The following is a 15,163-nucleotide window of genomic DNA, read 5'->3' on the forward strand; positions in this document are numbered from 1 at the left end:
AAATATTTACGTACGTCCCAGCGAGTACACCAATGTGAAAATAATAATTTGTCTACTGGAAAACGAGGTATTAGCTAGGAAATGATACAATCTCCGATTCTGAATGAAAGAGCACTCAAGTTTAGAGAAAGAAAGCAGAACAATACGAAATAAGGTGTACTTTTGTAATCCTTATGGGTTTGTGTATAACGAGTTAAAAATGCTCACAAGGTCGGTATTGAGCTAGATAGTGTCTATAATTGATAAGCTACCAATTCTTTGCACCAAGAGTACAAAACTAGCACTAGGGAAGATGATTACACACTGCTACTTTTCGTGGTGAGAGATGATGTTAGCCACTCCCTGATTTCAAGGTATTACTCAACCTGAAGGGGAAGAAGAAGCATATATGAGAGCTTTGCTAAACAAAAAAACTTTCTGGGACTATTATTTCTCGGTGTGCTTGCTTACCAGTCTAAGCCCTCGAAAAGTCCTTCGCCTTTCACAGCACAAGTTTTGAAGATTGCCCATTGACGGCTCTTTATCTTGTGCAACTCCAAGGCCTCCGTCACAGCTGCATCATCGAGTGCACCTGGTAGATCCTGTTATATAACATTACCAGAACTGTCATTACATATATGCAAAACCAAACACATGTCGTACGGATTCTCTCTATGAGGTACAGATTGAACAGTGGTCTTGGTGAATTTATACAACATGGCGGTGAGGTAAACAGCTTGAGATTTTTACTAACCTGCTTGTTTGCAAATATAAGAACCATTGCACCTTTCAATTCCTCTTCCTGTAAATAAGGTTCCAAAACACGAGTTAAGTCTCAGTGATAAAAGCATTCTCTAGAGGCCAAAATCAAAACTTGCACAAGAGCAGTTCTGAAATGAGACACAAAAATCTGTATAGCAGAAAGTCACAATCACTAGTTCCCTTCCAAGAATGTCTAATTATGACTACACCGGCTTTGGCTTTTCCCATCAGGTACTAAACAGAGAGATCTCAAGTGTGGTGTCATCTAGCAGTGACTAGCACAAGGCTGTCTGACATTCTAAGAACATTGAGTAGCAAGATTTATAGCATCTACAACAGTTTCCATTAGAGCTACCACCGTGAAATTGTTTCCCTCACCTATCAAGAGAGTAATAAACCAATTACATCGGAAGACAAAACTTAAGCAGTTGTTTACCTCCAAAATTGCATGGAACTCCTCCTTCGCCACTCCGATTCTATCTGTATCACTTGAATCAACAACATAAATCACTGCTTGTGTATTTGGGAAGTAGCATCTCCAATATGGCCTGATGCTCGTTTGTCCACCTGCTCACAAGAAATTCTAGTTAATCATTCTCCAACGAATCAACTACATACATTAAAAGAACTGTGGTATGTCGTGACCAAAGTAAGACTCTCCTAAAATCACGCAAAAATGTTCTGGAACCTTTTCTAACTCATTTTTCGAAAAAGCAGACTCTTAAACACATGTCACAGCTATTCATCGGAATGTTAGATGATGATTTAGAGGTTGAAATCATGGACATCGTGTTACCATCTTTCCATATACGTACAATGTTCTAGTTTCTCAAAGTGTCATTAGAGTTAGATCTGCTATCATGTGATTACTCAATCACTTGACCTTAAAAATATACTAGTCAACACTAAAGAAGACTAACTGGATCCACAAGAACACGCTTTGATCAAGACCAAATTAATGCCTATACAATATATGTCTCCCTTCTCTGTATACCAAAAACCGTTCTGAGGGCAATGCATCATAATATAACGTTTTAATACCGCAAATACAGGGAATTGGAAACGTACCTAAATCCCAGACCTGAAACTTGATATTGTTGTACTGCACAGTCTCAACATTAAATCCAATAGCTGCAAATCAGAACAAAAGCAAAATTGACAAACATGAAAATCAAATCAGCTGCGTACAAAGTTTCATCCATTGAGGATAAAATCGAGAGAAATATCATACTCGGAATCGTGGAGACCACCTCTCCCATTTGAAGCCGATCTGGAAAACACAGCCACCAAAACAAAAAAACGCAACTCAACACAAAAACGTCCGAATCAAAAACCCTAGCCAATTAATCATCTATGCTCTCAGTTGTGAGTTTAGATTCAGAGAGAATGGTTTACAGAGGATAGTGGTTTTTCCAGCATTGTCGAGACCGAGGACGAGGATACGAGCTTCTTTGTTTCCAAACACGGATGAGAACAGTCTCGTGAACACGATTCCCATCTTCCTATTCTTCTGATCGGGATCAGATCATACGATCTAAGAGAGATTCGTCTCTTGGACCATCGAGCTCTCTCTTCACAGAGAAGGAGAAGAAGAGCAGTCGGAGGAAGACGAGAGAGAATCAATAGTTCCGAGATTTTAGCAATTTCTTAAACCCTCTGAATCAGCTAGCGGGTTCATATATGGGCCAAACTATATCATCTGAGCCCAATATATGGGTATTGGTTTTAGTGATTTCTTTAAAAGGAAAAATCACATAATGTTTTTTTTTATTATTATTATGCAGAGATCGGGAGTAATTTGATTTCTTGTGCAATTTGACTTCCCCACTTAGCTTTTGCACTGGAAAAATCCCTCATAACTTGACTAATCAGCATAATTTATTATGAAAATTTTGCTAGTGGGCAAGAATAGAATGATGGCCATTATTTCTTTTAACTAGTCCACAACTATACGGAAGATTTTTTAATATTTAAAGGTATTATATATAGTCAGAAAGAGTTATTATTATATTTGATCATGATGTCACATTATATACTTACAAAGTTCATAAAATCTTACAGAAACGAAAAATAACTGTAAAATATAATTTGAGTAATATCTTCGAGAACTCAGTTTAGAACTGTAAAATTTTACCGGAACATATACCATAAATATATCCAAAAATAATAAGAGAAAAGAAAAAGCAAGAAAAAAAAACACAGAATTGTTTGGAAGTTGATGTAGTAGACGCGGACGCGGCTACTCGGCGCCGCGAAGGACGACAGCTCAACTACTCATGGGTATAAAAAATGTCAAAATAGAATCCAATTCTTTTCTGTTTTATAGTAGTAGTATATTATAAACTCAAGTGCTCAACCCATCCACTATCTGAAACGTGTCCCTTTATGTTAACTCTTTTACGCACACAAACACAGAATATCTTAAACTAGATACGCTTGAGCAGAACGATTTGCTGCTAATTGCTTTTCTTTTTTCTTTCGTTGTAGTATTTGCTAATTGTTGTTCTTATTAATGGAGAGAAGAATATTAACTTGTCGAAAAGAAACGGAAGATAGCAGTTTGCTGGAATGAAATGGAGAATAACAGTTGACTTGATATATTTTTTTGATTATTTATTAGTAATCTAATATGTGACTGCATATTATTCAGACTGTGTTTTGTTTTTTTTGGTAACATTTTTCAAGTCGAATAGATTTTTATGTTTCTCAAGATTTTGTAGTCAACCTTTAGGCTTAAAGTTATTGGGAACGGTCGATATAGATCAATATTTTCATGTGGAACTAGTCTATGTATGACTTATTTTACAGCTGAACATGTATGGTTTATTTTCATGTGTAACAATATATGTTGCCACTGATGTACATTTTTGTTCATAACTCTAAGTCTTCTAGATGTCAAAAAAAACTATAAAGCCTATAAAATAGTACTGACTTATATAATTGTATTAACGAGTGTTTTAGTACATGATCATAAGAGTAAGACAACTTTTGATATAAACGGAACTGCAAGTCAATATAGATGGGTGAAAACCGGAATTGGCAAAGCTAGTAGTTACACAATCATGTACGACTTCAGCAGATTTCAATTAAGTTTTATTATGATGGATAGAGATAATGTAGTTACGTAATCAACTTTTGTTTTTGATATTTTTCTTCTAAAACTGCTAGTAAACATGTACAGTGAATGTTTCTAAGTTTTAAATTGAAGATTATCATGAATCCCCAAATGAGAAAATAAATTAAAAGCGGGGAAGAAAATGAAAACTGGCATATGGATCAGACAAATAACTCCGCTGTCAACAGATTGAAGTACAGTACTCTCTGTTTTGACAGCCAACAGTTTGAAGTACATGCAAGGTTTACAAAAAGCAATCTTTGTGACTGTTCCACACAAAAATATTGAAAGTGGTTTCTTAAAATATATTGATGTTGTAATGATTTTTTTTTAACACTCGAATCCTAAATATATATGGTGGATGTACACGTATGAAACCGCATTTTACAATCTTTTTTTGTGGGTGAAGTGACTAAATAATATTTCCTCAAACTACAGAATTTGGAACAAAAAGGATTTAATATAGCAAACGATAAATCACTACAGAACAAGTAAAAAACCCAAAATTTTGCTCTCTAGTAAAATTTACATTTTCTAGGAATCATGGCTTATGAGAAAGACAAATTCTCCAGAAAACTCTCAAAAAGGAAAAAAGAAAAAGTAAGTATAACCAAAAAAAAAAAAGCTTAGTGACTTGTAGTAGTAGTGGTTTCTCCGGTATCTTTCACTTTCTCTTCGCCTTCTCTCATATTCTCCTCCTCGTCAGTCACAACATTACCCTCTTTGGAAATGACCATTTCACCCTCGTGACCACCACACGTACACGTTTTCATAGCTGGTGTCGCTATAAACCTAGGCAAGTCTTCTCCGGCCATTATGACAAGAACCTTCTCCTCGTAAGCTCCGTTAGCCGCCTTATCCCCAGAGCGGCTCTCTTTCTCTTCGTCGACGTTCTGACCATCTTCTTCGCCGGAGGAAGACAGGCGCCAGTAAGAGCAAGCGAGGATGAGAAGCGCAAAGGCTATTAGTCCAAGCATCGCCGCTAAGCCGCCGAATAGGTAAGGAATCGGCGAGTGCCACGGTGATTGCGGCACCATTCCGTGGTGATTCACGGAGGCTGATGTTGCCAACGTGGGGTGCGTTGCCACACCTTCCAACCTCGAATGAACGCTCAATGGTCTCATTTTTGTTGTTGTTGTTGTTGTTCTTGTAGTTGTGCAGTATCTTTTTTTTTCTCTTTTGGGTTTTGTGTAAAATGGAAAGATGAGTATGAAACAGAGGAGAAGGTAAGGAGACGTATTTATAGGTATGAACAACTTGGGGACAAAGAAAGTGACGATTTTATTAAATTGATGGAATTTAGTGGAATTAACTTCTTCTTTTTTTAACACTTAAGTCCCTAATGATAACCAACGTATTTATATTTTGTAATTCAAATATAACGTATTTATTTGATTATAAAAATATATATTATAGCAGATAAGTGATATTGATTAAATCTCTTGTTAATTGATTGATACTATTGAACAGGGGCAAAAAAAAAAAATCGACAATGTTATGATTAACCGTTTCGTTTCATATGTATCATCAACATATATGTGGACACTTAACCACTTTATATTTTTCGTTCTTTGGAAGTTGCGATATACACGTAGTCCGTACAAATGGTGGAGGCAGGCAGGGAATCGATGTGATTATCCATCTGTTCACGTAGACATTTTGATATATTTATTTATATATATTATAATGTAGCTAATCAGGACATAGTGAAAGAGCATATTGGATTTGAGGTATATAGTGGAATATGACAATGCTTGCACAATCATAATAGCGAACAAAGGTGATTTGAGGGAGAGCTTGTGGGTTAAAGGGCCAACAATCTCATTTTCTTTTTCTTCATTATTTCCAAAAAATTTCAATTGGCTTTGGTGCTTTGATTTGACATGCAGTATATATTTAGTCTCTCTCTTCTTTTCTTGCTCTCTAGTCTCTAGCCTGGCTATGTTATGATTCCATATTTTTAATTTTGCATTATGGGATATGGATAAGATCATAAGATTATTTAAAATCTCATGTTGTTTATGTGGCGAAACACCAATCCATATGATAGTTGATCGTAATTGACATGTGTTAGTTCAAATGACTTATTTGATGTCTGATTCAATATAGCTGTAGCTCTACTTTTTTTGAACTAAAGCTGTAGCTCTACTATGTTTATTTTTTTTGGTATGCAGCTCTACTATGTTTATTATAGTTGGATTAGTCCTTTTTTTTTTACTAGAGAATTATCCAATATCCACGGTAAATTTGGAAAACGTGGTTTGGTTTCCCCTTTTTTCCTAAGTTTTTCTTTAACTAATTTCTGCTTTATATTCATCTCACATACTTTCCCACATTACTTGTTTCTGCCAGAAATTTTTTTTTAATGCTTTGTTTTTTTGAAAAGATTATAAATTAAGAATCTAGCATTTTTATAAACATAACTTGTTCAGATATCGTTGATGTTGGTATATTCGCTTTGGAATATCACCGCAATATTTTGTCTATATGATTTTTTGAATAGTTTTTTTACGTTCAAGTCAGTAACTTTAATATAAAAACTTAACACAAAGAATCATAAAACAAAGCAAGAAAATTAATTAAATCTGAGTATCTGCTACATATATATTTTATTACCAAACAGAATAATAAAAAAAAAACATTACGAAAAAATAAACAATAAAAAGCACGAAGGGATAAGAAGACCATAGCCATACTGCCACATTAATTCCATTAATCACTATTAACATGATCGAAAATATTAGGATTCTATAATTTCGTTGTGTCCCACGTTTCGTCAGCTTCCACTTGCACTTGCACTTGCACACCTTTTAGCAGTAGAGGGTACGTTTTTTTCTGCACGGAAAATCACCGCCCGTCGTTTTGTACTTATTGGTCGCTACTCTCGTATACTAATAAGAAGAAACGTTCAAAAATCCAAATGGTAGGAAGAACTGAAGAAGTTATGTTTACAAATTCTTAGACGATGGTGGAATTTTGATTTAATGAACTGGCCGCAAGACGAATATGGACATGTAAGTTAGGAAAGGAATCGAAAGATGTTAGGCCGTGGTGATCGAGGCTACAAACCAAATCAGTTGAAGGGTGTGATTTCTATCATATCAAAATTATGAGTTCACTAATACACAAAGTACATTGGATGATCGCTAAAGAGCATCTTAATTAGAACAAGATTATAAGATTATTAAAAACTAAAGACATATAAAAATTCGAAACATGTAACTCTGTTACTATTTAAGCAATATCCATTTCGCTCGTTGTTTTGCTTTACCTAAAGGGCAAGTTTTTCGTATGAGGCAAGGCCACTTGGATATGAAATACTCCACAAACTTTATTCCTAGGCATATCATTTTGTCTAATATAAATATATATATAGCATGCCAAAAGCTTTTTTCGTAAAACAAATCTCCAATATTTAATTGCAATTTCGGTGGATAATCGGATTCCATTTTTGTACTTGAACGGCCAGTTCTTTCTTATTAGTAACTTTCATTCAAAATTTTAAATGATTTAAATACATTTTAACTATAATAGAAATTGTTGGCGAGAGTCGACCAATCACCAAAGGAAGCTCATGTCAGATTACATCCACATGAATATATTATAGTATTGCTGTTTATATTCCAACTTTATTAGTATAAAGTTAGTTAATTGATGAGGATTAGGGACAAAAATATTATATTAAACTAGATGGGGGTGAAAACCATACTTAATTATTTAAATAAGCAAAAGAATATATTCCCAACTTGAGTTTTTGGGGTGTGGTGACGTACAAACTTCTCTTCTTCTAGATAAGGAACTATGCACTACAAATTTGTTAAACTATGCACCACAAATTTTCTAAAGTCTAATTATAAAAGTGATGAAATCTAAAGAAAAAGTAGTAATTAACCCTACTACAACTCATGAGTCACGACTTTAAGCTTAACTACTATTATGCTAAGATTACTTCATTTGATCTTAGTGTTATGTATATCTGAAGTCTGAACTCAATTAAACAAAAATAAATAAATAAATATATATATATATATATATATATATATTTTGAATTAATAAATTCCATCTACAAACCATTTCTATATTCTTTTTTACATATACGAAAAATGTATAGTATGTAGACACGATTTATTTGCAAAATTTACATACAAAAATTCTCTTCTACCATTTTAGATTCTAATTATTTTTTGTCTCTTGGGTCTTTTATTTTCACGTTACTGGTGGACCGGTAAACAATAATAAAGGAGAGTTACTAATAAATATAAAATTGATGCGAGGAACACAATGAGGAATTTAAAGTATGGTCATGATCACATTCACAATAGTGGATATTCTATTTAGATCATAAGAACATTGCTTCATTAGCAATGCTCATTCGCCTCATCTGAAATAACCGATTTGATAGGCCACCATGTTTTGCCTCTCCGGCTCTTCTTTATTTGATTTGAGTTTAAACAATCATTCTTAGATTGAAAATTCCAAAGTGAAACTGAAGTTTAGAATACAAATTTATTAAGGATAATAAAAATTAAAGGGAAAGTTGAGACTAATCCATATAGCTCGTTTGAGCCTATATAGTCTACAATATTCTTATACGTGAGCAACCGTCTTTTTAAAAATCGTCAAATTAAATCATGCCTTTTTCATGACAATGAGACTTGGATATAGTTTACATCAGATTTTTTTTTTTTTTTGTCATCTGAAATTATATTAAGGCCTTCAAAGTACCTAATGGTTACAATACTATCAAGACAAAAGCTTTGATACTGATTAGCCTACATTAGCACCATCAATAAGAATAGCTTGAGGGGTCTACACAAAAAGAATATCATCAATAAAAACAAAAGATTCCCCAAGCTTCAAAGACTTTGAAAGCCACTAGATCCTGCACTTGACGGGAATTTTCCAAAAAACCTGCATCTTCAACCAGAGTTCAAACATCCCTCCTCATTAAACACACGTTGTAGCCAGTTAGGCGGTCCTGCTGCTACATACGACTGTTCTCTAAGATCATTAGTTACACTTTAAGCAATCAGGTTTGCACCTCTGTTTGCATCTGCTACCTCAGCCTCTAATTTTCATGCGGCAAAAGGCAAAAGCGATCTCTTTATAGCCACAGATTGCGGTTTAAAAGACGGCCAAGCACTTGGTCTCATTGCTGCACCCACCAATTCTTTGTCTGAAAGCGCAAAAATGACATTATCAACCTTGTGACTAGCCATACTTTCAAAAGCCCATAACAAACATCTCAAACTTGCATCCCCTTTTGAATGAATGTTGGCAAAAGATCTTCTACTATGCAGTAGGACAACACCTCTATCATCTCTTAACACCCAAGCCCCACCTGCATTTTGGTTCCTTCTTGACCAAGAAGCGCCTACATTACATTTTAACCAATTCTCCGGAGGTTTTTTCCACCTACCAGTTTGAGTCACCTCATTCCTTTGACCCTCACTTTGAATTTGGTTTAGGAGAGACTCTCCTTCCTCCCCCACACACTGGGCTTCAAACCATTCTGCAACCTCCTCTCTAATCTTTTCCACTGTCTCCCTTGCGTTAAAGCATTTTCCTTCAAAGGTGAGAGAGTTTCTATTTGTCCATATTCTCCACACTATCCAAGGAAAACTTTTTCTTAGCTCTGGGGGCCACGCCTTATTATCCTTATTTTCCAGAAGATGGAACATATTGGAATAGATAGAACCAGAGTGGAATCCCTCCAGAGAAAAGGGAAATTCTGAGAGCGCCCACACCTGTCGAGACAGAGGACAAAGAAACAGAAAATGATTTATCGATTCACTCTTTTCTCCACAAACTTGGTAGTTTTCATCCACAGTCATCCCTCTTCCATTCAAGCTTTCTGCTACAGGGATGGCTCCACTAAGTAATTTCCATAAGAACACCTTGATTTTTGGATCCGTCTGCAACTTCCACACCAGTTTTTTTAATTTAAGAGTAGACGACTGTAGTGATGCTATTTGAATCAGCTCCTTACTTTTGACTTGATGAGCCATCCAATAGGCAGATTTAACCGAGAAATCCCCATTTTTGTTATGTTTCCAAATATGAAAGTCCTCCTGGGAAATGACCGGTTTAACGGCTTTAATTCTGATGATATCCTGAGGAAAGAACAGCTCCTCCAATATCTCATTATCCCAAAACCCTGTTTGTAGATCAATTAGATCTTTGATCTTAAGTCCCACATCAAAAAATTGGTTTTTCCTCCAAGGAGCCCTGAGACGATTATCCTCGATCCAAGGATCTATCCACACAAACATTAAGGCCCCATTGCAAACCCTCTTTTCCAAACCCTGTATCATCAATTCTCTTCCATACAAGATGCTTCTCCATGCAAAGGACGGTCTTTGACCCATTTTTGCATCTAAAAAAAAAACATCTTCGTAATATCTGCTCTTCATGAGTCTGGCTAACAAACAATCAGGATTTTGTAAGAGTCTCCATGCTTGTTTAGCTAACAATGCTTGGTTGAACACTTGGACATCTCTAAATCCCATCCCCCATACTCTTTTGCCAAGCATAACCTTTCCCAGCTCTGCCAGTGAATTTTCCTCGAATGTTCTCCTGAATTCCACCAGAAGTCGGCCATAGCACTCTCTAAGTTCTCACATGTTTTTTTTGGGAGCTTAAAGCAGGACATTGCAAACACCGGCATTGACAAAGCCACAGACTTTAGGAGTACCTCTTTTCCTCCTTGGGATAAACACCTAGCATACCACCCAAATAATTTACCCTTTAACCTGTCTTTTAGATAACTTAACATATCAACCTTCGATCCACTGAAACACTCGGGCAAGCCTAGATAGGATCCTGCACCACCTTCCGTTGTAATGCCCATAGATGCTTGAACAGATCTTTTTGACGGCTCAGTCACTCTTGCACCAAAAGTTACTGAGGATTTGTTCAGATTGATAGTCTGTCCCGTAGCTAAACCATACACCTTTAAGATGTTTTGTAAAACCACACTCTGTTCCAAAGAAGCCTTACACAGGAATAAACTGTCATCAGCGAAGAGCAAATGATGAATGACTGGCCCTCCCTCAGACAACTGCATGCCCTCCAAACTTCCCTCCCATTGAGCCTTGTTCAACAAATGTGTCAAACCTTCAGTACATAAGACAAAAAGAAATGGGGATAAAGGATCTCTCTGCCTTAAGCCTCTTTGCGGAGTGATCATACCAAAAGGCCTATCATTTATCAGGACAGAGTAAGTAACAGTAGAGACACAAATCATAATCCAGTTGACCCATTTAATATGAAAGCCAAGAGCTAGCATCAGACTTCTTAGGTAACTCCATTCAACCCTGTCATATGCTTTTGACATATCGGTCTTCACTACCATGAATTCAGAAGACATTTGAAGATGCACCTTCAGGCTATGAATCAGTTCATGAGCAACAAGTATATTATCTGTGATAAGTCGTTCAGGAACAAAAGCAGATTGGGACTCAGAAACAATCTCTGGGAGAAAAGGTTTCATCCGCTTCACCATAACCTTTGAGATGATCTTATAAAGCACAGAGCACAGGCTTATAGGTATAAGGTTACCCATTTCAGAAGGATGTAGAGTCTTTGGAATCAAACACAGATGGGTATAATTCCACTCAACAGGCATACATCCTTCATCAAAGAACTTTTGAACTTCTGATGTTACTTGAGGCCCAACAGTTTGCCAATAATGTTGGAAAAAAGCGCAGACATACCATCCGCCCCTGGGGCTTTTACTGGATTAATCGAAAAAAGGGTTTCTTTGATTTCTTGAGCAGTCACCTTGGCAATCAGATTATCATTCATTTCCCCTGAGACTCTTGGTTCCAAACTATCGAACCATTGATCAAACCTAACCGGATTTGACGAAGTGAACAAGTTTTGGAAGTAAGCTGCATCAACCTCTCCCTTTGCCGCTTCAGAGACTTGGAAGTTCCCATTAACATCCTTAAACTTTTCAATTCTCTTTCTTTGTCTATTCTCCTTGACTGAGGCATGAAAAAACTTTGTGTTTCTATTTCCACATCGAAACCATTTCTTCCTGCTCTTTTGTTTCCAAAAAATCTCTTCGTCTCTGTAGGCTTTAGCAAGATCCTTTTTTAAAGCATGTACCGTTTGCAATCTTGGCCACACCTGAGATTGAACTTTTTCTAAAGCAACTTCAAGCAGTGTGATCTTATCATGAGAGTTTAGAGAATTTTTCTTTTTCCAAGAACTTAAAGCTTCCCTGCAATTTCGTAATCTCTCTGCCACTGAGATGTAAGAGTCTGATCTGTTTCTATTCCATGTTGTATGGATAATAGTTTTTACCTCTTCCTTGAACAAAAACCTTTTGTCAAACCTGAACTGCCCTCTATACGAGTCTTGAGAAGACAACAACTTAATCAAAACTGGCCTATGATCTGATCCTCGCAAATCCATGAAACCTTGGTTTGAAGCCGGAAACTGTTTTATGAATTCAGTATTACCGAAAGCCCTATCGAGTCTGCATTGCATCCAGTGTTCTCCTCTTCTCCCCGCCCACATGAAACTGTTTCCTTGACTTGGTAATTCTACCATATCACAAACCTTCAGCATGTCATTGAATGGTTTAAACTCATTATCACATCTCCTAGGACCACCATTTTTTTCTCCATTGTGCATTATCTCATTAAAGTCCCCAAACATGCACCATCTCTCCCTTCTTCCTATGCCCAATCTAGATAATCTCTCCCACACATGAGACCTGTTCCTTCTGTCTGGATCTCCATATATACAGGAAACAAAGAAATTGGAATCTCCAAACTGTACTTGAGCATCCAACATATTCTTATCTACATACCGAAAGTCTACCTTTACACTGCTCTTCCAAAAAAGGGCTAAACCTCCACACTTCCCTATCGGGTAAACTGTATATACACGGTCATAGCCCAACCAAACTTGTAAATCCACCAAAACGTTTCTCTTGTTCATTGTTTCCATCAAGAATAACATCTCCGGGAAATGTTTTTTACGCATTTCCTTGAGACGAGGAATTGCCAAATCATGAGACCGTCCCAATCCTTGACAATTCCAACTAATAATGCTCATTGGGGTGTAGGCAATCCCCCCCTTTGGGATCACCTCTTGAGGATTAAGCCTTGATTGTTTTGCAGTGCTTGTACCCTCATCATCTGCTTTTCTCTTGAACATAGGACTCCCCAATACATCTTCTTTCCCTTCTGGTAGTTAGCTTCCTGACATTTTTTTGCGGTCTTTTCCTCCTTATCTTTGCTTTAGCAGGAACAATCCCGGATGAACTAGCCAAAAATTGACAATTTCCAGAAACCGTTGGATTATTCTGAACAAACCCGGAAGAACCCACCTCAAAGGAATTAGTTCCATCAACCGTAGGATTGTTTTGAAAAGGCTGACATAAAGCAAGAAAGTTATCAGACAAACCAAGGTTTTGCTGATGATTATGAGGATACAAACCAGGCTCTGAGACTAAGGTCTTTTCATAGCTAAAAACCAACCCCTTCCCTTTGTTAATATCCATGTGGAAGATTGGTAGAGGCTCTAGCCTTAGAATTGATTTCTGGGCAAACAGATCTTTCTCTACTTCCTTCACCGAGGACTTGACTTTATCCATTCGCAACAGCTTCTCTTCCTCAGAAGATACCCTTAGGTATTGTCTCATGCCTTCCAGCACAATTGGAGCAATTGTTGGTCTTCCTGTTGCAGGATCAACTCCCACCTGGTCTTCCTTAAGCACACCAAACAGGGGATTATAAGCTTTTAAGATTGGTTCCTTCAGAATTTTCTCCGTAGGGCGACCAGCTCTTTTCGCATCTGATTCATCTTGGATTCTCTTAGTAAAAATATGGCAGTTCTCTTTCTCATGCGTCATTCTCTGACATTCAAAACACCTTTTTTGGACTCTTTAATACTCAAAATTAATCAAAATAGGCTCGCCTTTTGGTGGATTGATGCGCTTTGATCTTCTGAGAGGTCTGGAGACATCAAACCTGATCTTAACCCGAATGAAATCTTGCAGCTGAGGCTTTTCTACTTCAAAAGCAACCTCCATAACTTGACCAATCAACTCCCCCATGGCTGTCAAAGCCTTCTTTGTATAGAAATTGATCGGTAGATTCCACATTTGAATCTACATAGGCTTAAACTGCAGGTAGTTATCTGGTGGATTCTCGTACCACCTATCCACCACAATAGTCCACTCATTAAAAGTATGAACTCCTTTCTCAAGAACTTCCTCTAAATCATGCTCCGAATTAAAGAAAACCTGGAATTTTTCCTTTGATAAGGCTACCCCTCTGACTCTTCCAATCTTTTGCCATTTGCGAGGCATTTGGCGAATCAACTGATCCATGGGTTGCGAAGCCGGATTAAGAGTCCGACCAACCAAGCTGCAAATGTTTTGCTCACACGAAGAAAACTCCGGTAGATTTGGCATGTCGAACGGCACATCTTCCTCCTCCAGAGACATAGCCATCAAAGCTTTATCCATAGCTGAAGACATGACTTCTCTCAGCGAAAAAAACTTTTTAGATCTGAGATCTAGAACTTAAAATTCCCAAACTATTTAAAATTCTTTGACACCTTGAACCACCTTATAGAATAAACGGGTGAAAACTCTTCCTTCAAACTCTTTGCTTCGAAACGAAAATTCAACAGCTAAGAACCATGACAAAAGCTCATTCACTTTGATAAAGTTTAGCGATAAAGTGAAGAAAAGCTCGTAAATAGGATGAAACCAAACAAATGGAGAGTGTTTTACTCTAGTCTTTTCTCTATTCTACCCCCAGTGAAAGACACCATATCAGAAAGAGGGTCTTAAGCTAAAATATCTCTTTTGCACCAACTTTAGATTAGTTTACATCAGATTCTAATTGGCCCCTTTTATTAAAAAAGATATATAATTATGTAACATGGCTTCTTACAAAAACTGTCTCTTATATTGGTTTTTATATATTTATTTTTATAAAACTTCTAAAATGATTTTTGTAGATACATAATACATCCTGGGCATAAAATCCGAATCCGAAAATCCGAACTGTATCCGAACTGAAATAAGCGGATTAAAACCGAACCGATATTAAGGAAATAACCGATCGATTCTTAGCTTTCATTATTTTGGATATCAGATATTATCCGATCCGAACCGATATCCAATACATATCCGAACATAACTGAACATATAAGAAATAGTTTAATATTCCGATAGATATACCTCATATCCTTTATGTATTTGTATGGTTCCATGAGAACCTTGTCATTTACTTAATTTTTTTTTTTGTTTTAATACTCTACTAGTATGGTTATTTGGGT

The 15,163-nt window shown here is 36.6% G+C and overlaps 5 protein-coding genes across 5 annotated transcripts; all 5 read right to left on the reverse strand.

Moving 5' to 3' along the window:
• Positions 1-120: 120 nt before the first annotated feature.
• On the reverse strand, positions 121-2,438 carry LOC104717015 (ADP-ribosylation factor 1). Its single transcript, XM_087470096.1, has 7 exons — positions 2,137-2,438; positions 1,973-2,011; positions 1,810-1,872; positions 1,178-1,308; positions 734-781; positions 451-581; positions 121-365 (listed from the first exon to the last, which is right to left on the reverse strand). The coding sequence occupies exons 1-7, from the start codon at positions 2,237-2,239 to the stop codon at positions 332-334; spliced, it is 549 nt and encodes a 182-aa protein (XP_087326222.1). The 5' UTR covers positions 2,240-2,438; the 3' UTR covers positions 121-331.
• A 1,858-nt stretch (positions 2,439-4,296) lies between these two features.
• Positions 4,297-5,081, reverse strand: LOC104717016 (protein GLUTAMINE DUMPER 1). Its single transcript, XM_010434522.3, has one exon. It carries the CDS (start codon positions 4,978-4,980, stop codon positions 4,483-4,485), a length of 498 nt encoding a protein of 165 aa, XP_010432824.1. The 5' UTR covers positions 4,981-5,081; the 3' UTR covers positions 4,297-4,482.
• Positions 5,082-8,462: 3,381 nt separating this feature from the next.
• LOC147935782 (uncharacterized) lies at positions 8,463-14,573 on the reverse strand. Its single transcript, XM_087468492.1, has one exon. It carries the CDS (start codon positions 13,025-13,027, stop codon positions 11,519-11,521), a length of 1,509 nt encoding a protein of 502 aa, XP_087324618.1. The 5' UTR covers positions 13,028-14,573; the 3' UTR covers positions 8,463-11,518.
• On the reverse strand, positions 13,100-13,928 carry LOC147935783 (uncharacterized). The gene is made up of 3 exons (XM_087470284.1): positions 13,843-13,928; positions 13,200-13,743; positions 13,100-13,108 (listed from the first exon to the last, which is right to left on the reverse strand). The coding sequence occupies exons 1-3, from the start codon at positions 13,926-13,928 to the stop codon at positions 13,100-13,102; spliced, it is 639 nt and encodes a 212-aa protein (XP_087326410.1).
• On the reverse strand, positions 13,983-14,354 carry LOC147935784 (uncharacterized). Its single transcript, XM_087470285.1, has one exon. The coding sequence runs from the start codon at positions 14,352-14,354 to the stop codon at positions 13,983-13,985; it is 372 nt and encodes a 123-aa protein (XP_087326411.1).
• Positions 14,574-15,163: the final 590 nt, after the last annotated feature.

The sequence above is a fragment of the Camelina sativa genome, chromosome 10 (assembly GCF_030686135.1).
Source record: "Camelina sativa cultivar CO46 ecotype springtype chromosome 10, ASM3068613v1".
Taxonomy (NCBI): domain Eukaryota; kingdom Viridiplantae; phylum Streptophyta; class Magnoliopsida; order Brassicales; family Brassicaceae; genus Camelina; species Camelina sativa.